Genomic DNA, 22,820 nt, shown 5'->3' with positions numbered 1-22,820 from the left:
CATACTCAGATGTGGGTGCTGATTTTTCACATTGGATTTACAGTTCTAGATATGTCCTTCATCGTCTTTGGTGATTTTAACATTCATCTATCTTATGATTCATCAATAAATTGTTCTGCCGTATCATCATATGGTGTTAAAAGTTGATTTTTCCATTTTTGCAACCTTTGAATCAGACTATCAGGAAAACCTGTTAACATTTAATTTTGGGTTTGAGTTGTGTATATTTGGCCTGCAAATGGAAATTTCTTCTTAGGACAGGTCCTTAATATACAGAATAAAATGGATAATGATTTATAGTTATTGAGTACAATCTTCTTTTTCAAGTAATGGCTATGATTTAATTTCTGCTCAGCTGACTGATGCCAAGTGACAGGGTCCTTCATCAAATCATCTGGCACTGTTTGGCTTACTTGTTTCTGTTGCATGCTTTTCTGACAGGGCTTGTAGCACTGAATCAAGGAAGTCTTGATTCTGACTTCTGAATGATTGGATGGTAAGATAAATGTTGGGTTTTATTATAAATCCTTTTTGATTTAGTGGAATTCTTTTAGGTGAGGCTAGATAATTCATTAATGTGTTATAATTTTCCTAGTTCCTTTAAACACTTAGAGAAAGCTCTGATCCCTTTCTTAATAAATCAGATTATGTTAAGTGACACCTAAACTGAGAAGGTAAGTCTTTTAAACAGGCAGAATGTAAACTTAACAGCCCGCCCATTCATTCTTTTCTAGTTGATGACGAGGTGGCATTTTTTTTCTACCTTTGCTTTGTCTATTGATTATTTCATGACTGATTTTCAAGGCAATTATTTGTTTCCTACTCATGTTTTCTTGATGATAGAAATATAAAGAAATATAATGCTTTCTTTTTTTCTGCAACAGTTTTTAAATGTCAGTGGTAAATTTGTTGTCAATTGTGTACTACAAGCACAAGCCCTTCTCACCTTAGCTCCAGGAAGAATTATTTCTTAAAGTCCTGTAGGATACCTCAGCATCAGGAAATGTAATTTGCTGGGTTCAATTTATAGCTTTAAGCGCTGCTGACCTTTTAAGGGTAACAGAAGCTTTGTGCTTTGACTCACATAAAAGACTATTGCAAATAGCACGGGACTTATATGTCTTTTCTGTGCTTTTTCTGTATTCCTGTGTCGATCAGAGTCCTATACATTAGTTGAATGATAAAATTAACTTCATTTGTTTGTGTATGATTTGATTTTGGCTAGGTCAGAATAGTTAACTACAGATGCAAAGAAATCCTAAAACATAAAAGGTGAAGAATTAAGAGATTAGGAAACATTTTAATTTTTAAATGTCTTATTTTCTCAAAGACCTGTGTTTTATATTGGCCTAACCCATTTTGCTAAAATCGGAAATATTACTAAAATTCAACATGAGAGTGAATGTCAGGTAAAGGTAGAAATCGTGTGCAGTTTCACTCCAAGTGCTCAAAGTTGGTACTGTCACTAAGTGATACAATGGCTTATTATAAGTCAACAACTATTAGCACGGCTGTTGATTTTATGAACACTTAAAATGGATTGCGTTCCTTCCAAAGGGGAGTGATGAAACGTCAGAGAAATAATCCAAGTTTCACTGAGTCTTTTTTTTTTCTTTTAGATAAGACATCTTTTTTTCTCCCAAGTCGTTCAAACTTTTGAAAATTGACTTATGGGTAATTGGTGGTTATTTGATGTCTGCTATCTGATGTGTGCAAAGAAACATACATAATAGTTGTCCTTCAAAATTCTGTTGTTTAAATAACCGAGTCTTAATTTGATTGGTAGCAGGTATGTGGGTCTTGTGACTTTCAATAGGAAAAAGCTCCAATTGAAATTAACTTGAAAACTGACCCCAGATAATCTGTTCAGGAAAACTAGTAAATCTCCAAAACTGTGACAAGATATAGCTTAAGGCAGCCTCCTTTATTCCAGCAGGAAATGTGCCAAATGTCTCATCTTTGCTCAAACTATAAAATAGTGGTGTGATGCTCACATGAGTCATTTCAATGGTTCATTGAGATGTTTTCAGTTTCCCTTAGAATTTGTTAAGTTAGTACCAAAAAATGGATCAATAGACCTAAGGTCCATTTTGTTCTGAAGATCAAAATTAGAAAATCAAATTATTATGCCTCATAATTTTTACATTAAAAAATTGAATTGAAATAGTTAAAAACAGAACACTGAATTTGTGAATGTTCAGTATAAGCTGTCAACTTTTTTGACAGTAAATTTTAATACTGAAATATCTAAGTTGTTACCTATCTTATTTTCTCACCGTATACCACAGTGTGGTTCTTTCCACACTCTTCTTTGATAGTAGCTGCACTTAAGCCTTTCCAGGTAGTATAAAATCACAGTTATTCATACATAAACTTCAGGTGTGAAAGGGAAGATAAAACTTCTTGCTCTCTTGCAATTCCTCTCATTTCAGACCCAATTTACCCAGTAAATAACCCCGCTGGCTGCTATGCCAACGGGCAGATCCAAGCTCACGGAGACCGCTGGCGAGAGGACGATTGTACGTTCTGCCAGTGCATCAACGGAGACCAGCACTGCGTGGCCACAGCCTGCGGGCAGAGCTGTCTAAACCCTGTCAAAGTCCCTGGGGAGTGCTGCCCAGTTTGTGAAGGTAAGATTGGCATTCCCTCTGTTACGCTTCGGTCTGTCATGGCTGCTGCTTACTTGGTAATTCCTGGTTTACTTCGCAATGTTGGAGGACTGAAGTAGCTGGTGCGATATCGCCTGTGACTGAATAAACTAGTGGGGATGGAAAGAATAGGCATGGTTTAACTACACCTGTATGTGGCAATGCCTGATATGCTTTTGGCCCCAAAGAGTGTAGTAAGAGATCATTTAAGGACAACATTGTTAATTAATTTTACTCTTATTCTTTAAACATTTATTAATAAATACAGGAGAAATGAGAAGATCAAATGCTCGTTGGCTGGAATTGCTGGTAATTGGGTTATTCCTGGTTTCTTATTCATCAATGTCATTTAGTTAGAACTATCTCTTTGCGCAATATGCCATGATGTTGAACATAATTGTTGTATGAATAAAACATCCTTATTTCAGTGGAACTTACAGAGGATGATGTTATCTGGGAAACATTAATTTTTAGAGTTTAAAATGGAGTTTTCATTACCTTGTGGAAATACGTATCTTGTGTAACTGACTGAGTTTTTAACTTAACTACATGATAAGTGCTTGCCCAGACTGGCAATGGAAATATGAAGATTTGCAAACTGAGACATGAAAATAACTTTTTTTAAAAAAAAATCATATATATGTATGTTAGTTCAGAGTTGCTTTTTATTGAGTATATATTCATCATGAAAAACACCAGACTGCTAAATTTAGAAATTCCTAAGCTAGACCTGCCTTCAGAGCCATCTCCACAGTGTACAATGGTTGTGAGTGCTGTGTGAGCTACCACTTATGTTTTTCCTGTTCCATCTCTGAGAGAACTAAATTAATTTTGTGCAACTGCATGTGTTTCAGGGCCATTCTTGAGTTCCAGTGTACCCATCTGTCTTCACTGGATTCTTACTTCTTAGGATAAGTTTGAGGAGCATAAAGATTTCTCACAGGTGCTCTTTCATCCCAAAAATCGTGTCACAAGATATGAAGGTGTCTGATAATATGTAAAAGCTGCTGGTGAATTTCGGAGAGTTGCTACTTGCATTTAATTAATTTTATGATGCAGAAGCACGTTAGCTGCTTTTAAACCCCAGTGATCACTCATGATGGATATCACAGAGTATGTGCTGTTCGTCCCTCGTTATTTAGCATGTACAAGAGCAACTTTGGGAAGGTAGTACAGAGAGAGAAAGGCTGATGGAAGTATTTTCAATATATTGAGGATTTTTTCCCTCCAATGAGAGAAGGATAGACAGATATCTTTGTTTTCCTGTTCCAGATTGGAGAAAATGGATGAGAGATAATTGGATTAAATGCTTATCTATATCAGAGTGAGATAATTATGATGAATTGTGGGAAGCGAACACAGGGTAGAGCATAGGTTTCCATCATTCATTGCTAAAGGCTGCAACATAGCCAAGCTTGTCCTTCATTAACATGCCACATTAATGCCTCTGCAGGGCTATCAGGGCACAAGTTAGCTCATCTGGACTAGGTTAGACAATTCTGTGGTGTAACATGGTTTTACTCTTAGAAGCAGAAATAGTTAGGAATTGCTGAAGTCCATAAAAGTTGTGCTGTTGTTGCAGGGGAGTTGGTGTTAAATTATACTTACAACAGAAATGATGACAAATAGATCAAGACTGATACAATAGACCATGGAATCAATATTTTAGTAAGATTCTTGCCATCTAAATTATATTTTCTCAGAAAATAATCTCACTTATTTATCATGTTAGCTGTTGTATGATGTACACTTATATGTAGTCATCTGGTTTTGAGTGTATCATCTGGAGGAGAGTAATACTGAGTGGTGTTTTGAGCAACTTCCTAAATTTTAAGCTTCAAAGCATCACATTTGACTTGGTGTTCCTTAGGTAGCATATACTGCCAAGTAAACAATCACTGGAGAATGAAATTACATAAATGATGGAACCAGCAATTACTGGAAGTAGTTTTAGTTGGTGCTAGGGGGAGATTTGAGTATATTCAGATACCTGAAAACACACTTGAATTGTCTCTTCTTTCTACCCTTCCCTCCCCCACACCAAACAAACCCAAACAAAGCAGAAGATTATGCTCCATAATGCCAAGTTATTTAATTTCAGGAATTTAGATTTGATAATATTTCAAGGATCAAAAATCTGGGCTGTTAAAACTCAGCAGTGAGTTCAGATGCTGGAACCCAACATATGAAAAATACAGCTTGCAAGAAGTAGCTTCGGATGATTTTGAGAAATTACTCAGCATCTGAGCCTTAACAACTTATCTTGCAATATAATAAATCAAAAAATCCCTGAGAAATAAACCAGTCAAGGCTACCAGTAAACTTCTTGAAGTTATGTTTTAGGACATCAAACAAACTCCAGGCTGCTGTGCCTGGTGATCAGCAGCGTGAATAAAAATATTTACAGATATTAGAGATCAAGGTCTTAGCAGATTGGAAGTTTGTTAATTATGGAGACCTGTGTGTCTTGCTGAATCTGTTGACATTTTTCTTTGAAAGGTCACATTAAGGAAATCCCAGAACATTACGAAATGGTACTAGAGACAAACTTTTTAGCAGGACTTGTTGCGATAGGAAAAGGGGTAATGGTTTTAAACTGAAAGAGGGTAGATTTAGACTAGATGTAAGGAAGAAATTTTTTACAAAGAGGGTGGGAAAACACTGTCCCAGGTTGCCTGGAGAGGTGTTAGATGCCCCATCCGTGAAGACATCCCAGGCCAGGCTGGGCGGGACTCTGAGCAACCTGATGTAATAGATGTCCCTGCTTATTGCCGGGGATTGGACTAGATGACCTTTGAAGGCCTATTGAAACCCAAACTTTCCTATGATTCTATGAAAAAATAATAATCTTCTAGATGTTGGCTGTCTGCACACTGTGTGTTTTTTAAATTATATTTCAAAAAAGTAAATTTTTGAGCTGATGGCAGCAGGGACTTGTGTATTAGTGATAGACCTATGGTGCACATCCACTGCTAAATAGCATCACGTGTCTTAAGCCTTGAATTTGAGATCAATAGTATTTCTACTTGGAGTTCAGTGCATAGATAGAAAAGCGTAGTGTCTGCTTTCTTTGCAATACACCTCTTGCTTGCTAACCCATTAGGCAAGGATCTTCTTTAGATCTCTGTTCTCTGGTTTTCTTCTTGTAGTAGGGCTGACTGTGGAAGTAGTATGCTGTGGGAAGACAAACCTTAAAAACTTTTTTTCCTCTGCACATCTTATTATCTTGAATTTCAGTCGTATATAGTTTTAATGAAAACATGGTTGTATCTGAAATGCTATTTTGTTTCTGTCATAATCCAGCCAGCTGACATCTCTATTCTCTGCTAGGCTGAATGGGTTGATTCTCCTTCTTTTTAATCAGCATCTCACTCATTTTCCTGAGTCTCATTCTGTTGTCGATATTCTGCTACTGATACTCACTGCATCATCAGTGACCTCCAGGGTTGGTGGGATCAGGGGAGAAGAAAGTCCTGGCTGGGAAGCTGGCTGACAAGTCCATCCCTTGATTTTAATGATACTAACAAAAAATATGTGCAATACATTTATTGAAGATCTATAAGCAATAAAATACATTCTAGGCACAGTTTTTCCCAAGAAGAATTAAAAACTTTCCGTGTTAGCTGTATGATGCTTTTCTGCATACTACCCCATTAAATCTCCATATCTGTAGTTTAACCTTAATTTTGCAGTGTAATGTATGAACTGTTGATTAAGTAGAAGCTCAGATGTTATTAACATTGCACTAACAGCTTAAACAATTGTCTTGTGCTCTCCAGTCTGTCCTCCTTTTTTCCTATCCTTCTGCATCTTTTATCTCCTACTATTCAGCATAGAAAACAAAGATTGGTGTCTAGTGTGAACTAAGTTCCAGGATCACTGGCATTACACAGCACCATATTTTCAGATCCACAAGTTATTTGAGAAAAGTGTTCAAGGAGAAAGCATCATAACTTAGAGATATGTTCAATAAGTGGGCAGAATTAATCTCAACTTTGATCTTGAGATAGTTTGCTAGTGATTGTAAGGATAAACATACCTCATTTTACACTTTTCTTTTGAATGGCTTCCAGTTCTCTCTCTCACTTCATCTGACAATGTGAAATGTTCAGTCCATAGAGAATATACCATAGTGAAATAGTGCTCTTTTTGTAGGGTGGTTTAAAATGGCCACGTAGAGTAAGTATTAAGTTATATAATGCAAGTTTATCGTGAATGTACTTTACTTTTCTGCTCTTACATGTATTAGATGTTGCATGTCTTAATAAAGGCTTTAGCTGTAGAGCAGGAAAAAGACTGCCTGTTGAAAACTTTCTATTATTTTTGTCAATATAGTTGGTAATGGACCAGTTCAAGCCCATACTTCCATTAAAATATAGGCATCAGATCAAGAACAATAAGGCAGAGACTTTAAATGCTTACTGCTATTTTTAAGTATGTGTTTATTTCTCATTAGGCTCTGTGTATGTGTAAAATAGATCTAGTTTGCCAGTGACCAGCTTAAGTTGTGTGAACTTACTTTCAGCATGTCAGATGTTAGCTCTTTAGTATGTGAAACTATTTAGTCAAAGATATTTCTTTCTTTTGTTTTGGTTTGAGTGTTGAAGAATAGTGTGATTTGTGGGACGTGAAATTGAGGGACAAATTCTAATCAAATCTGCCTGTGGATCTGGCCTGCCTGCAGTTCATCCAGCATAAATGATTATTAGTGTCAGTCACTTGTGACATTTGTCTCCATATATCATCCAAGTGCTGCTACACTTACAATTCTGCCAATTCAGTTATTTCCTGTCTGGTTTATAATCAGTTTCAATGAAGGAAGTATCTATTCACACAGGTATGTTTTACATTCCTACAGCTACATAAGGATAAAATTCTTCTTGATTTTCATCTTCAAAAATGTTTGCAGTCAGAGATCAAATACAATGTAGTAGAAATTCTGTGAACACAGGTTCTTGAAATATCAGCATGGTATGTCAGCATGCAAATGTATACAGCCTTTGAACACAGTAAATTCAGACTAAACTAGATCATTCCTACTACTTCATCAAGAAAATCCTGGTTTTCTTACTACAGCAGTGATAAAAAACAGGGTTCAGTGATTGTAGAGACTGAAGGCATACAGAAATAGCTGTTAGCTGTTTTCTAAAGTAGAGATTGAGGAGCAGCAATTGTGATATGCAATATTACCATACATGCTTTTTCACGAACTGCTGTCTTATGTATCCATAGCACAGATCCTGCAGGTGTGTGTGCAGCCCACACATATACATTCTGGTGTTGACTGGACAGCTAAATTGGTTTGAAACCTGTGATTTTCTGAATACTTGTCTGGGGCTTGCTGGACTTGGAAGAAGATAGCTATTCAGCTCCCACCAGCCTTTCCATGCTTGCATCTTGTCTACTGATGTTGTCAGTAGAAGGGGGAGGGTGAGTGAGATGCTTGAGGTACTTCACGCTGGAGCTCCCAGGGGAAATTGCCAGGAGGGAAAGGGCAGGAATGTGAGGTAGATATATGGAGGAGAGGGATATGGATGTCGCGCTCCACTGCTGTGGGTTCATGTATGGTTTTAGTCTTCAGAAAGGACAGCCTTTCTTTATTTGCATTGAAGTTGGTATCCTCTAGTACCTGTGCTGGGTCCAGTTCTGTCTGATGTTTTCACTAGCTTGGATCAAAGCTAAATATATTTAATCTACAAACAACAAAGCTAGAAATGACAGTAAGTATCTTGGAGAGCAGAGTATGAATTTGTATGTTTGTTTTAAAGCAGAGAGCTAGCAGAAAAATGTTAACCAAATTCAGCAAGGGAAAATACAGTGTGCTACACTTGGAGGAGACTCTTCATGACTCCTGGACCAGAGTAATTGTTAAATAGCAGTTCTCCAGGAGAAGTCTGGTGATTTAAGGGGAAGGAAAAGTTGAGAGTGGATTAATGGAGCCTTGAGAAGGAAAATACCATGCTGAAGTTATGATCAAGAGTACAGTTTTCAAGACCTGAAGTAGTCCTTTTTGCTTTGTTTCCTGTGGGTGGATATGTCCCTGACATAGCTGACATAGCAGGCTCTTGGTCCTTTTCCTGACATTGTTCCTCTGAAAGAGATGCAGGCAAGCTGGACGAGACAGAAGGAGAGCATGGAGCACAATCCAACATTAGCAAAACGTGTCTTAAGAAGACAAATGGAATAAGTTGGCTTGTTTTAGCTTCAAGAGAAAATTTTGAAGCTGGAATGAGAAGACATCTGTCTTCAAGAGCCTAAAAGGTCCTTGCAAAGAAGAAGATAGGACAAGAAAGAATGAAATTAAATTGCAAGAGGGAAGATGTGTTTTAGCAGAAAGCAGAGAGCTGTTGAGGAAAACAAAATTCCTCCTGTGGCATGTGCAGGGCATCACAGTTTGTATTTTTAGCCTCAGCAAAGGAGATTCACTCAGGAAATTGCATACATAACTGAAAGCAGTAATAGTTATTCACATGTAGCTTTCAGTGTTTATGCAAGTGATGGCTGTGGCTCACAAATATATAGCTGCTGTGTTTTTTTTGAGTAAACATCAACATGATCAAAGCCCTTTCTTGTTATAGTACATCCACCATTGTCACTTTTTGCCGGTTTTCTGACACAACAATGCCTGTGGGTTGTGCTGCTGCAAGGAGAGTGTAGATAAAAGCCCAAGGTGTGAGCAGGGAGCTGACTAATTCAAGGCAAGTGTGTCTGAGTTTGGGGAGAGGCAGAAAGCAAGGGTCACCAGTAAGGCATGAGGCTAGTGACAGAGGCACATGGAGACCATGTAGTGTGCAGGGGAAGACCTTCCTTCATCAGCCTGTCCCCAAACTCAAGCTCTTTAGCCTGCAGCTTTTCGAGGCAGGGACCTCCTTTCACTGGTGAGAGCTGGAAAATGCAGGCACATCACTTTCTGTGGATCCCACACAAAGAGTTAGATTTAAGCTTCTGATGGATGCTTCTATAGCACTTCTGTAGCTGCTGTAATGATACTGGTCCTTTGAGATTTGCCTTTGTTTGTTTAATCTATTATCTATTTAGTCTGTTTTTTCTTTTTTTGTTTTCTGAACTGTCTTCATTAAGAGCCAAGACTTAGGTAATCACACTGGCCCTCTGTGCTTTCCCTCTGATTTTAGAGCCAATAGCTTCTTGCAACACTAGAAAGTCTCAAGAGAACCCATTTCTACAGGTCTAATGAAAACAGACAGCTAGGTAGAGGGGAGAGAGTGATTTTTCAAGAGTCATAAGGAGCTGTAAATTTTGGTATGCATTGACACTTCTTTCAGCTTGGAAGTTCTTCATGGGAGCTGGTCTGTGTACATGTCCCATTGGAGGAAACCGAATCCATTATTCTGGGCTAACCATTGTTCATTTGCTGAATAAAATGGGTGTAGTTTAAGTAGCAATTCCATTTTGAAATAATTTTACATCATTCCCCCCCCAAAAAAATAAAATGGATACTGGAGCTTAAAGTAGCTATTTAGAGTCAATATATGATAGCATATGAATAACACCAAACAAGATACAGTGATAGGAATAACCACATTTTCCTTGGGACATCTGCATCTGTGGATAGCCATCTGTAAACTGGAATAATAGTTCTGTTCACAGCAAGTAAATATTGGGTAGAACAGTATGAAAAATGTCTGATTTTTTTAAAATTATTTTTTTAGAAAGTTATTAAATACAAGTGCTTGGCAGTGGCAGTGACGCCAGAAATGTCCCTTAGGAAATTCCATGGTCACTTCTGTTCCTTTGCATCTCCCAGAGGCTCAGGCTGTTCATAGGGAAAGCTGTGACCCAGTCTGCTAATGCTTAGTAACTGATTATCTCGGAGCACGTCCTTTTGCGTGAGAGCCCTCAGGTACAGGTGGCAGGGTGCCAGTGTAAGCTGTGAATGAGAAATTAAGTGTTAAGCAAAATCCCCTCAGAGAATTTTCATGAATAAGGCCTGCACTACTTTGCTGTCATTATGGCTGACACTTTATCTTTACAGAAAGAAATTAACATTTTCATCAATAAAGGGCTCCAAACTCTAGCTGAGATGTAATTCAGTTCAGTTCCTTTAGCGTGTCCAACACTTCATTAAGTAAAAACAGGCGGCAGAGTCCAGTGAAAAGAAATTTGATTCATTCAGGATGAAGTCAGTGGTAGTGAGCAGTGTTCACCGGCGCAGGATTTGGGCCCAGAGATCTCCTTAGAGCATGAAGTATAAGTTATTGTTCGGCAGCACTGCCGTAGCTCTCAACTGGCCTTTTCATCAAAGTCAATTAAGGGATGCAGACGCCGTGCTGTAGAGAATTGGGCTTATGTTTGCCAGATCATGATTTAGTATAGTGGTTTTAGACAAGGCAGCCGAGGCTGTTGAACCACACCATCCAGGGTATAATGAAACCTACTGCCAGTGAAAGTCCCTCCAAATTTAAGAAAGTTAGGAAGACTATACCAAGATAAAAGAACCTTTTCCTAATTTTCAATGATTGATCATGAAGTTTGGTGGAAAAATACTGAAAGGATAGATAACTCAGGAATCCTAATTAATATATATCAATGCAGCTAAGGATGTCTCACTTTTAAAGAACCTCATGTATCCTCTAATTAATTCTTTTCAGTGCCCATAGCATTCATAGATGTGCCCTAGATGCATGCTAATTTAGTGTGTTTGCTGTATCTTCACCTCGTAATGGTAACTGAATGACCTCCTTACCTGTTTGTACATTTCTTGACAGGCAGGCTTAATTGATTCGACTTGAATAAAGGTGGTTATTTCCTAGTGTCACTCCACCTGAAATTGTCAAGAAAGTCTCATCAGCATTAAAAGATATCTGAAGGGTATACATGCCCATTAAACTGAAAACTTGAAGAGTTGATTATGACAGACAAAAGTTTTTAACTTCGTTTGGGAGTATTTTGATTGCATGACTGCAAAAAAAGAAACCTCTTACGTGCAGCTTTGCTTCATAGGTGGCTTCTTCAGCTTGCAATAATAAAATAGTTACTTTCGAGGAAAAATACATATTCAAGTAGTTTCAGGTTGCCAATATGAATAAAATTTGAAACAAAAGCCTGCCAAACCCAGCTATGTGTTTAGAAGTATTAGTGAGTATGTTTTCAGGGTTATTTGTGACATTAGAAAATTATCTTATGTCCTTGCCTGCATTTTATGAATAGTTATATGATGCTGAATTGTTGAACTCTGATATTTAACACAGATAGCTAAACGCTGGCAAAAAAAAAAAATCCTGCAAGACATTAGGTATTTCAAACCCAGGAAGGAAATTCTCTTGCCCAGGATTTGGGACTGATATTTTCATGTAATGAACTGGAGGGGCGGGGAAGGCTGGAATGTGAACTATGAGGATGGAAAACATTTAGTCACTCTTGGAATGATATGAATGTTTTTACAGGAAGCTTAAGTAAACACACATGCTGCTGCTTAGTAGGCTGCAGTTAACTTTTTTGGACAGCAGACAAAATTCAAATAAGTATGCAGACTCAAAAGGCTGTTGAGCAGCACACCCTTCAGGACCAGTTTTTAGCCAGCTATCCCATAAAGCAATAGGTAAAAACTGTTCACTTTTTTTTTTCCTTAGTTTTTATAGTAAATGTTGAAAGCACTGATGCTATATTTAAGTCAGTTTTTGCTGGTTTCAGAAGATCAGAACATCTTACACCATTTAGAAGTAGTTTGTTTTACAAAATACTACAGAAGAGGGAGCTATTTCACCTTCACCAAACACAGACATGTTCTTTATTATTGATGTTAGAGGTCTTTCTTCATTTATAGAACATGATTTTGACTCATTTTTCCTTTATGCACCAGGAGAGGTTTTCGTTTCATACTCCCAATGAGATGCTGGGTTTTCTAGAATCCTCTTCTGTTTAACTTATTCTCTGTACATGGCTAACACTTTCTCCAAGTATTCCGAGACGAATCATTGCAGAATATATATGCACTGCTATTTTATAGGAGTTGTTCTGTCTGGGGTTAATAAATCATTGTAAATTAAATGTGTAAACTTCATAGAGTTATAACAACCTACGCAGTTCATTATTGTTAAAAGTACTGAAGACATCAGTGGGCTGAATTATTTATAGAATGAATTTATATTTCCATTTACGTACTGAAAAGGGTTCTTTTTCTTGTGATTAATGCTGCCTAGTCCGGGGTGGTGGGGAAGAACATGCATGGAGAGGCTCACAGGTGGAAATAAAGTTTCCCTGTGCTATACACTGAAAAATGCGTTTCCATGTTCCAGCTTTTTTAATAATAGGTACAATTAGTCTATATTTACTAGTTAAACTAAAGCCTGATTCACATTAACTAGACGGAAATATGGAAGAGGAGGTTGAGGATTTATAGCACTGAGCAGTGAACCATACAATCCTGGTTCTTATGTGACAATTATGGCTATATAGTCTTCACATTTAAATTTAGGATTATTTTTAGGCCTGGTGGCTTCCATGTGCTGCATAACAGCTAGTTTAGTGTGCTTGAAACATTCATATCTTACTGTGTTACTTGTATGTTGAAATTATCTTGATTGTAATTTAGTACAAAAGTACAAATGCTTTCTTGCATGCTTTTTTGTGTTTATTTTTTTATGCTTTTTTTTTTTTTAATACATGGAGAGAAATCACTGGCAAGTTTACCTTCCAGTTGCATGAGCAGTATTCTCCAACTAATTTCTCAAGATATCTTGATTAGAATATACTGTGTTATACATTAAATATGAAAACCAACATCTGAAACCATTTTTAAGCATACTAGTAATAGTCAATATACAAATACTGAATAAACACATGTCCAAAACTGTGTGCAGTTTTGGGTGTCTCAATCTAAGAAGGACATCAAGCTATTAGAGCATGTGCAGAGGAGGACGACCAAGGTGGTAAAATATCTGAAGGGCAAGACTTGCAAGGAGCAGCTGAGGTCACTTAGAGGAGAGGGAGAGGGAGAGCAACCTCATGGCAGACTCCACCTTCCAGGCTGGGAGCAGTGGAGGGGGGGATGCTGATCTCCTCTTTCTGGTGATCAGCGATAGGACAGAAGTAAGTGGAATAAAGCTGCATCAGGGGAAGTTCAGATTGGACATTAGGAAAAATTCATTGAGAGGGTGGTTGATCACTGAAATGGTCTCCCCAGGGATGTGGTCACAGCACCAAGCCTGTCAGCGTTCAAGGAGCGTCTGGATGATGTTCTTAGGCATATGGTTTAATTTTACATAGTCCTGCAATGAGCAGGGAGTTGCACTCGATGATCATCATGGGTCCTTTCCAAGTTGAGATATTCTATGAAATATGGAGTAAACACAAATAAAATAAAAAATAGTATTTGGGGGGGTTCTAGGAACACAACTTTTATATTTGCTATTACTGTAAAAATTGTCTGCTTGACAATGAATTTTTGAGGACTTTGCTATTAAATTCCCAGTAAAAGATAGGTACTAGTGTAGTAGTTTGCAATCTTTCAATGGAATTGATAAAATCTACGTTGTTGTGGGTATTCACAGGAGGAGACCATCTCAAAACAAAATTTGCAACCTCTCTGTAGTCAAATATCTGTAGAGCTTACAATTTCACAGTTTTGATGAAGAACCTTATTTCTGTGGTGCAGAATGAAACCTCTTCATTAAAGTGAAACCGGCTGGAAGTACTGGTTTTATATACAGATAAATTTATATATAAAAATTGAAACAGGCAAGAAAATCTTGCGTACATACATAAAATGCTTGCAGCTTTGGGGTCCGAAATGCCCTCTGTTTGCTTGATTTTGTTTGATTTATGTGTATACACACACAGACCACTGTCAACCCACACTGTTGTAGTTTGTTATTATGGCATTTGCAAATAATTTTTTTAATATGTTAGCAATGCTTTACACCAATCATTGGTAGGATTTACTACCTTTCAAGAACGTGCACGTAGAGTAACACTGAGTAGACCTGCGCTGGGAGCACAGGTGAAGTCAGACCTCCTGTATCTGCTTAGCTGGAGTAACCCTCATGCTTGAATCAAAACAACTGAACCCAGATGTTCAATGCATACTTTTGTCATACTTCTGCAGCAAGGAAAAATACAGTAATTTTTTTGTAATATTTATGAGTGGAATTGAAAATTGGCATGGCTGAGTAGTGCAAAATACATGTCCCCTTACATTTCTAGTGTTTTTGGCTTAAAATACGTATTGGTCCAGATTTCTAACAGTTGATAAGAAGCAGCAATAGAAGTTCCCTATTTACTTTTAAATTCAATTGTATGTTGTACAATCATTTTGATTGGAAGAGGCCCTTAGGATCATAGAGTCCAACCATAACCTAATTCTAACACTAAACCATGTCCTTAAGAACCTCAAACTATGTCATATTTAACAATTTAACGATATGCAGAAGAAGAAACTCAGAATGCAATAGTTACTTCCCCAGTTAAAACCACTTTTGTAAAGGCCTGGAGTAGGTATTTCCCTCACATGTTATTTCTAAAGACGTAAAGAAAAAGCCTGGTCTGATTTAAAATATTGCATTCTAAATGAAACAAAGCAAATAACTTGTTTTAAGTATTTTTCATGTAATAATGATTAAATAACCTACCAAGAGGTGAAGCATGAGTAAAGTATGAACTTACAGGAGAAAAGAAAATGAGACTCATAAAAGGTGGTTGTGGCTGTCAGTAAACAACATTTCAGAGATAATTACTGTTATAACTGCCTGGAAGAAATTTTGCTTCTTCTATAAAAAGCTACTCTTTAAGTCATTTAGTAGATTTCAGAGAGGTGGCTTTAGGCAAATGTGTACTTTTCATGCAGAATGAAGGTAATCAGTACTTAGCAAAAGCATGCAGAGATCATCAGAAACTGAAATGTTTATCTTTGGTTTTCAGTTCCCTGATTAGGCTCCATCAAGGATATTGCTGCTTTCACTGGAAATGTCCTGAGTTTGTGTGAAAGTGAAATTTGTGGAGCCATCCAATTTGGAAAGGACCACCCAACATTTTCTAGTCCTGGTCCTGCTCAAAGCAGGTCCATTGACAGCAGGATCTGAGGGTGTTGTCTCAATTAAGTTTTGAGTATTTTGAAGGGTGGGGATCACACAACCGCTCTAGGGCTCTGTCATAGTTTGACCACCCCTGTGGTTTAAAAGAAAGAACAAAACAACTTTTATCGAGTTGTAATTTCCCGTGCTCATGCTTGTGCTCATTGACTCTCACTGTAACCTGGAGCACCTCCAAGGTGTGCCAAGCCTCGTCATCTTTTGTACCCTCCCATGATGTAGTTGTAAGGCAGCAGTAGGACGTCCCTGTTGCCCTCCTTCTCCGGGCTAAACAAGCCCTGGTCTCAGCCTCTCCTTGTACACCACCTGCTCCAGCCCCTGACCAGCACAGTGGCCTGTGCTGGACTCACTCAGATGTGTCAGTGTCTGTCTTCTACTGAGGAACCCAAAGCTGGACACTACTCCAGCTGTGGGCTCACAAGTGCCAAGTAGAAGGGAAACACCACATCCCTGCACCACCTTCTCCTGCTGGTACAGGTCCCTCTGGTCCTTCACACAAACCCAAACTGAATGTTTGGTGCTCTCATCATACATGTGGCTTTGTAGTAGTACAGTTAAGTGGAATCCCTCTTAGTTTTCTTATATGCATTCAAAACCCAGAGCAACTGTGGGTATGATGGGTATAATTTTTCATTCTGGTACCAGCCTTGACAGGATGGCGGGGAGGAGGTGTATTTTAGTTCTCTTTAAAATTAACTAATTAATTATGTAAATGAAATCGCCAAAGTTAGAATGAAAAATGAAATCTTCAGTGAATGATTTGTTTTTTAACATTCAGATAAACACCAGAAGTCAACAAGAGTGTAATAAATGGTCTTCGATTTTTGTTTGTTTTGACTTTTTTGTTTGTTTTGACTTGTTTTGTTTTCCAGGACTTTGGCAATCAATGGTGATTTGGAGTTTTCTTTCTCTTCTTTTTGATAACTGTAATTGATCAAACTGTGTGTGTAATAAAATTCTAATCCTAAGGATCTCTCTTTCCCTCGGTCTCACTGGAACATGGAAATGCATCTGTTTTTCTCTCCATTTCTGCATACTTCATCTGAGCATTAAGACCTCAATACTCATCTAAGTATAACAAGAACTGTGCATGAGGCACAGTAGAAGACAAGATCAACCATCCTTTGTTCTTGTGTGTGTGTGTGTATATATATATATATATATATAAAAAATATTTCACTTTTTAAATAGAAGACGATGTCTGTTCTTTGTAATACAAGCTGTGTCACACCATTCTTAGGAGAAGTGGGAGGTCTGAAGAATCAGAAAACAGCAGAAGAGTGGGGCCTGGGGATTGATTTTCTTCATATTACAGAAGTATCATAGATAGAAAAAAACATCAATGAAAATATAGTCTTATTCCACCTTGCCAACATTTTGTTTTGGTGACACTCCTTTTTTTTGTTGGCATTGCTCATGTAGGACAAAGCCAGCTTCAGGGATTACTTGGATGTCACCAACTTCCCTTCTTTCCCCATAAATGCACAGTTTGATTTCAAGCTGGAACGAACAAGATGCAGGGTTTATATCACATCTATTGTGATCGCACTGACAGACCATCAGTGGCTGAAAATCCACTGTGGATTTCAAAATTTTTGAAATTATTTTTAAGCAAATGGCAGTATAAAAAATTAATTGAAAATTTTTTGTCAGCCTCACAGCTGGCAAATTAATAATCCTTTGCACTAAAATTCAGGCTCAGAGAGGGTATCTAGAAGCAAGATATTCTAATAGAAGTCTGTGTTTCACATGTTTAAGCACCTGACATCAGCAAAATTTGTGCTCTATTAAAAAAAAAAAAAAAAACAGCAACACATTCTTTTCATCCAAACTCTCTTCAATGCCCTTCTCTTTGTTTTCTTCTTCTCTCTTTTTGTGGTATCGTTTTATTGTTGTAAAGCACACAGACAGAAACAGCACACGTTTTTCCCACCCATTGTCTGTGCATTTGTGTACTGGATCCTCCTTCTGCCATTTCTACCAAGAGCAGTTGTGAAAGCCAAGCTCAGATCATGTGGTGGTACATGCTTTTTCAAGCTTAGCTACTGCTTGCCTATTCAAATAGCCAGAAGCCTGGCAGAGCAGGGCAGGCTTTATTTGTTGAGTCTTGTCTAGCGAAGTGAAAAGGGTTGATATTTTTGTTCTTTCTGGCTGCATTTTTGCACATGTGGGGGTAGGGAATGAAATTATTTCTTTTGTCCTCTACTTGCGGCTCATTGAGAAGCAGGCATGCATACAAAATTACTGTATCTCAGGGCTTACCTTTAGGGACAGGAGGGAGAAAAAAACAGATTTGTAGGCTTGTCTGGAAACACTGAGGATGCTGAGAGCAGACACAAAAGTGGGAGGTAACAGAATAATAAAACACAATGCATAGAGGGCTAACAAAACCTTTCAAATTAATATAATGACAGTTTAATTTTGTCCTTTGTAGGAAATACCACATTACTGGGTGTATCAAGGGGGCAAAAAATTGTGCTGTTGGTGTGTCCCAGATACAAGAGCATCAAAACACAGAAGTATAAGTTTGAAAAGTCACCACAAAAAATATGTAACAAGTATATGATTTTTTTTTTTCTTGATATTAAATTATACCTGCAGTTAAAGATAAATTATCTTGAGGGCTGAACTTCAGTGATGGGACGTGAAACACAATCCTGTTTCTCTCTAGGTTTAGTTTACACCCAAGTGGATCAATTGATACTAACCTGCATCTCAGCTTTCAGTGAGTTTTTGTGGGGTTTTATCTACGTGTTTTTACCTAACTGTTCTGCAGTCAGGTGGTAAGACATCAGTCTGCTTCAGTTCTCCAGTTCGTGTTAATGTCTGTGAACTTCGCTTTGGGTAACATTAATGATTCATATTATTTGTAGTGGTTTTAACTACCAGTGAGGATAAGCATTACTGTGGGTTTTTTTCATTTGAAGTGTAGGGTTTGGGCTGACTGGCCAGTAACCTCAGAGCAGGTTCAGGATAATTCTTGTATTTTGATCTTTTGCATGGTTAAGGTATTTTGGTTAGAAAAAGGAGTGAGGTAGAAAATGAGGTTTTCAGAAGAGGCACCAGTGCTAAAAATCAGTTTGTTTGCAAAACTATATATACTCTGTGTTCTAAAATAGGGTTAATTAATGGAGTTTCTGGAAAATATCATATTATTGGTATAAATCAGTATGTTTTTGATTCCTAAACTAATGCTTTGTTGAAGTTGCAAATGTTAAATACTAGACATGAGTATGATTTAGTCAGATAGTTTACTGAGTTTGCTGAGATTAAAAGAAGTCTAGTTTGGGAATCCATGGATTTTAACACACATGGCTCTTTATGGTTGTACTACATGTGTAAACTCAGACCAGTGAAATGAAATGAAGACTTGACAGAAATTTATAAAATCCCTCCTTTGAACCCCATCCTAGTAATCTATATTAAACTCTTAGGAAAAAAAAAAAAAAGTGTTTTTATTTAGATTAGGAGAGATTTGGAGGATCTACAGAGACATGAATGCCGTTATACAAATTTTGAGCTTGTATTTGAACAAAGCTGTTGGTGGCATTTTATAAACATATGAAGTGTATAGCTACTTTTTCTCCTGAAATTACACAAGCAACGGAATGTGAATGTTATACTTTGAAACTTTCAGCAAAGTGAAGAATCTGAACCGTGACCTCTGAGATGAGTTTGTAGTCGTCTAACTTCATTGTAGTGTCTTTCATGTAGTGACTGCCTCCAAACTCTGTACTTAGATGACCTAATTTAAAAAGGATTAAAAATGTTCATCCACTGTATAAATTGTTGTGAAGAAGAAGAGTAGGGCTGGGGAGAAGCTATGAAAGCTGAAAATTGTGAAGGACAATGAATGCAGAAAAACACATTCTCGTAATTTTCACTTGACTGGAAGGCATGGGTGCAAAAGCTGCCTGCTGGACATGGAGCCAATAGACAGAGATATTTATATTTTGGTTAAAAGTGTGTGCTTCTAACAACTTAATGAATTCTGGGTAGCATTTAACCTGCAGTCTGAAGTAAAGACTAGCTGCCTTTAAGTAAAGATGGCAAAATCTGCCTTTCAATATATCTGGTTTGACGATGAGAGATGGCAAGATGTGGCCACCTCCAGTACATGAAAATGTGCGTACTATATAAAACATATTATGGTTTATCACCCTGATGGTTAGTATACAGTTTCTCTGTATTTTCACAATTTATCAATTCAGGTAGTGATCTTTTTTTAAATGTGATTTCCTTTAAGTCTTCATTTCATGAGATGGAGGAAGGTTATAAACTCAATTGAAATTCCAGGTTCCAGTGTAGGTTGGGAAATTACATATTGGAGAGCAGTGTAGGGGAAAGGGACCTGGTGGTCCTGGTGGACAACAGGATGACCATGAGAGAGCTCTGTGCCCTTGTGGCCAGGAAGGCCAATGGCATCCTGGGGTGTATTAGAAGGGGGGTGGTTAGTAGAACAAGAGAGGTCCTCCTTCCACTCTACTCTGCCCTGGTGAGACCCCATCTAGAATATTGTGTTCAGTTCTGGGCCCCTAAGTTCAAGGACAGGGAACTGCTGGAGAGGGTCCAGCGTAGGGCAACAAAGATGATTAAGGGAGTGGAGCACCTCCCTTATGAGGAAAGGCTGAGGGAACTGGGTCTCTTTAGTTTGGAGAAGAGGAGACTGAGGGGTGACCTTATTAATGTTTGTAAATATATAAAGGGTGAGTGCCACGAGGATGGAGCCAGGCTCTTCTCGGTGGCAAACAATGATAGGACAAGGGGTAATGGGATCAAGCTGGAACACAAGAGGTTCCACTTAAATTTGAGAAAAAAATTCTTCTCAGTGAGGGTGACAGAGCACTGGAACAGGCTGCCCAGGGGGGTTGTGGAGTCTCCTTGCCTGGAAACATTCAAAACCCACCTGGACATGTTCCTGTGTGACCTCACCTAGGCATTCCTGCTCCGGCAGGGGGATTGGACTAGATGATCTTTTGAGATCCCTTCCAATCCCAAACATACTGTGATACTGTGAAACAGTGACATGAAAGCTGACACTTAGTTTTTTAAAAGTTATGCATTTTGTGTTTCATGAATGCTTAATGTGTTAATGACCATAACTATAAATTCATTGGTTCTCAAATTGTTGAATTCTATTCATTGGTTCTTAAGTGCTTGAGTTCTATGAAAAACACAATTAAAATACTCAATCTCAAATTTATTTGTTTTATTTTTCTTACCTTCAGAACCAACATACATCACAATAGGTCCACCCACCTGTGAGATTTTGGTGAACTGCACTTTGACTGAAAAAGACTGTATCTATAGTTTCAAACTGGACCAAAATGGTTGCCGCATTTGTCAGTGCAAAACTAGTGAGTATGCAAAAATACAGTGGCTTTTACCTTTTATGTCAAGCTGTATGGAAAAATGCTAGTATGCTGGTTTTCCCATTCGTAACATTTATTATATGTTGTGTTAGTATGCATGTGCTTTATAGTTGTTTATTTTTTAAAAACTAGGTTCCTGATTTCTGGCATTGCTTGTTTCCTTGCTTAAAGTGTGTTTGGAGGAAAACATAAGATGTCTCACTTTAGGTAAAAATTAACAGCTAGGTAGAAGAGTATCTAGGTTTGTGCACTTCACAAAGTCCTGTTGCTAAATAGCCTATTTTCAACTTAGCTCTTTTCCCTCAAAGCTTAGTTTTTGAGGATAAATATTTGAAAATTACATGCCTGGGGGCATGTTTCTATGTATACAAACACATCCATGTATAATTTTATTTCTATAACATTTTGTTATATTTTTATTATATATGTATATATAAATACTTTGAATTTATGCAGGGTTTAACATCTGTTTTTTTCCCCAAGGAAAATCATTGTGCCTTGTGAGAAGTTTGTGTGCATCTGTGAAGCAGCAAAAATGTATTTTCTCTATGTATTTTATTAAGAATTTGATGTTTACAGATGAAATAGAAAGGAAGGTCAGGTTGGTTGTTGGAATTGCCCAGCAAAGGACACCCCTGGAGCACTAGTCTCAGCTGCAGGATCCATCACTCTGGCTGCCAGCCCAACCTAGGAGTGGACTTAAACTCTCTTTGTAATTTTATTATAGTTCTGCAGCTTCCTTGTAGCCTCTGAGACTTTCACAACTGAAGTATTACTCAATTCCTCTTACTTTTATTTCAGTCCGCCCATTTTCAGCCACTTTCTAAACCAATGTGACTATTTTAGGACTGCTCAGTAAAAATGGTCTAAATAAAACTCTCAATTGGTACAAAATAAAAAGTTTTAGAATTAGATTGGTGTTTTGCTTGAGGAGCAAGAAAAGGGTTTGTCCTGGCTTTTTTTTTTTTACATTTCTTTTCTGGTTAAATATGCATTTTTCTTTCCATAAGGTAAAGGACAGGACGTCTTAAATATATGGCAAGCAATAATGTCATTATGGTAATACAGAAATAATACCTTTGGTGAAAAGGATGACTTTCCATAAATTGCACCCAAGATATCACATATATAGTTGTTCCTAAGGACAAAATTAGAAATGTTAAATTCTGCTTTTTAGTATTGTAATTTGATTTTCCTTCTTTTTATTGTTGTTAAATTGATTGGGAGTTTAACACAAACAAGAAGATGGACATACTCGGCAAATTTCAGCATCTGTTTGTGCAGTCTTTTCCTCCTGTTTGGTGCACGGAAGACCCATCGCTCCAAAGGCTCATTTCTTTTGTCCTAGATTACCAGATTACATGCATACACACAGCACATCCTGGGAAGTCTCTTTTCTTGCTTGGAGTGTTTCGAATTAAATAGTGCTTAAGAACCTATTCAGGGGAGTTTTTGTCTTGCCAGATTTGCTTGAAATTATTTTTGTTTTGCAGTAGCAAACTGTCTGGAGCAAACTTAATAGTATCATTTGTATGTCATCTCTTTTTCAGTTAAATAGCTTGAATTGCAGATTGCTTTAAAATCTCCTCAGTCATTTAGAGAGGGGAAACCTTTATTTTCTAAAGAAGTGAAGAAAAACAACAGCTTGGAAGTCTTCATCACTTGCTGGTCATCAGTCAAAATGACAGGAATACAATTTTTCTGTCAAGTAATGTCTCTTGCTTGCAAGGCTCTGGATAAATGAGTGTGTAAGC

At 37.6% G+C, this 22,820-nt stretch overlaps 1 protein-coding gene across 2 annotated transcripts in view; it reads left to right on the top strand.

Moving 5' to 3' along the window:
• Positions 1-22,820, top strand: part of CRIM1 (cysteine rich transmembrane BMP regulator 1) — a 188,507-nt gene that overhangs the window by 123,078 nt on the left and 42,609 nt on the right. For both annotated transcript variants that reach the window (XM_071806186.1, XM_065834389.2), the window contains 2 exons: positions 2,433-2,630; positions 20,923-21,051. In XM_071806186.1, coding sequence (XP_071662287.1) covers positions 2,433-2,630; positions 20,923-21,051 — 327 coding nt within the window. The remainder of the gene's footprint in view (positions 1-2,432; positions 2,631-20,922; positions 21,052-22,820) is intronic.

Source organism: Patagioenas fasciata, chromosome 3 (genome assembly GCF_037038585.1).
Source record: "Patagioenas fasciata isolate bPatFas1 chromosome 3, bPatFas1.hap1, whole genome shotgun sequence".
Lineage (NCBI taxonomy): Eukaryota > Metazoa > Chordata > Aves > Columbiformes > Columbidae > Patagioenas > Patagioenas fasciata.
The sequence above is the reverse complement of the archived record's forward strand: the minus strand, read 5'-3'. Positions and strand labels throughout refer to the sequence as shown.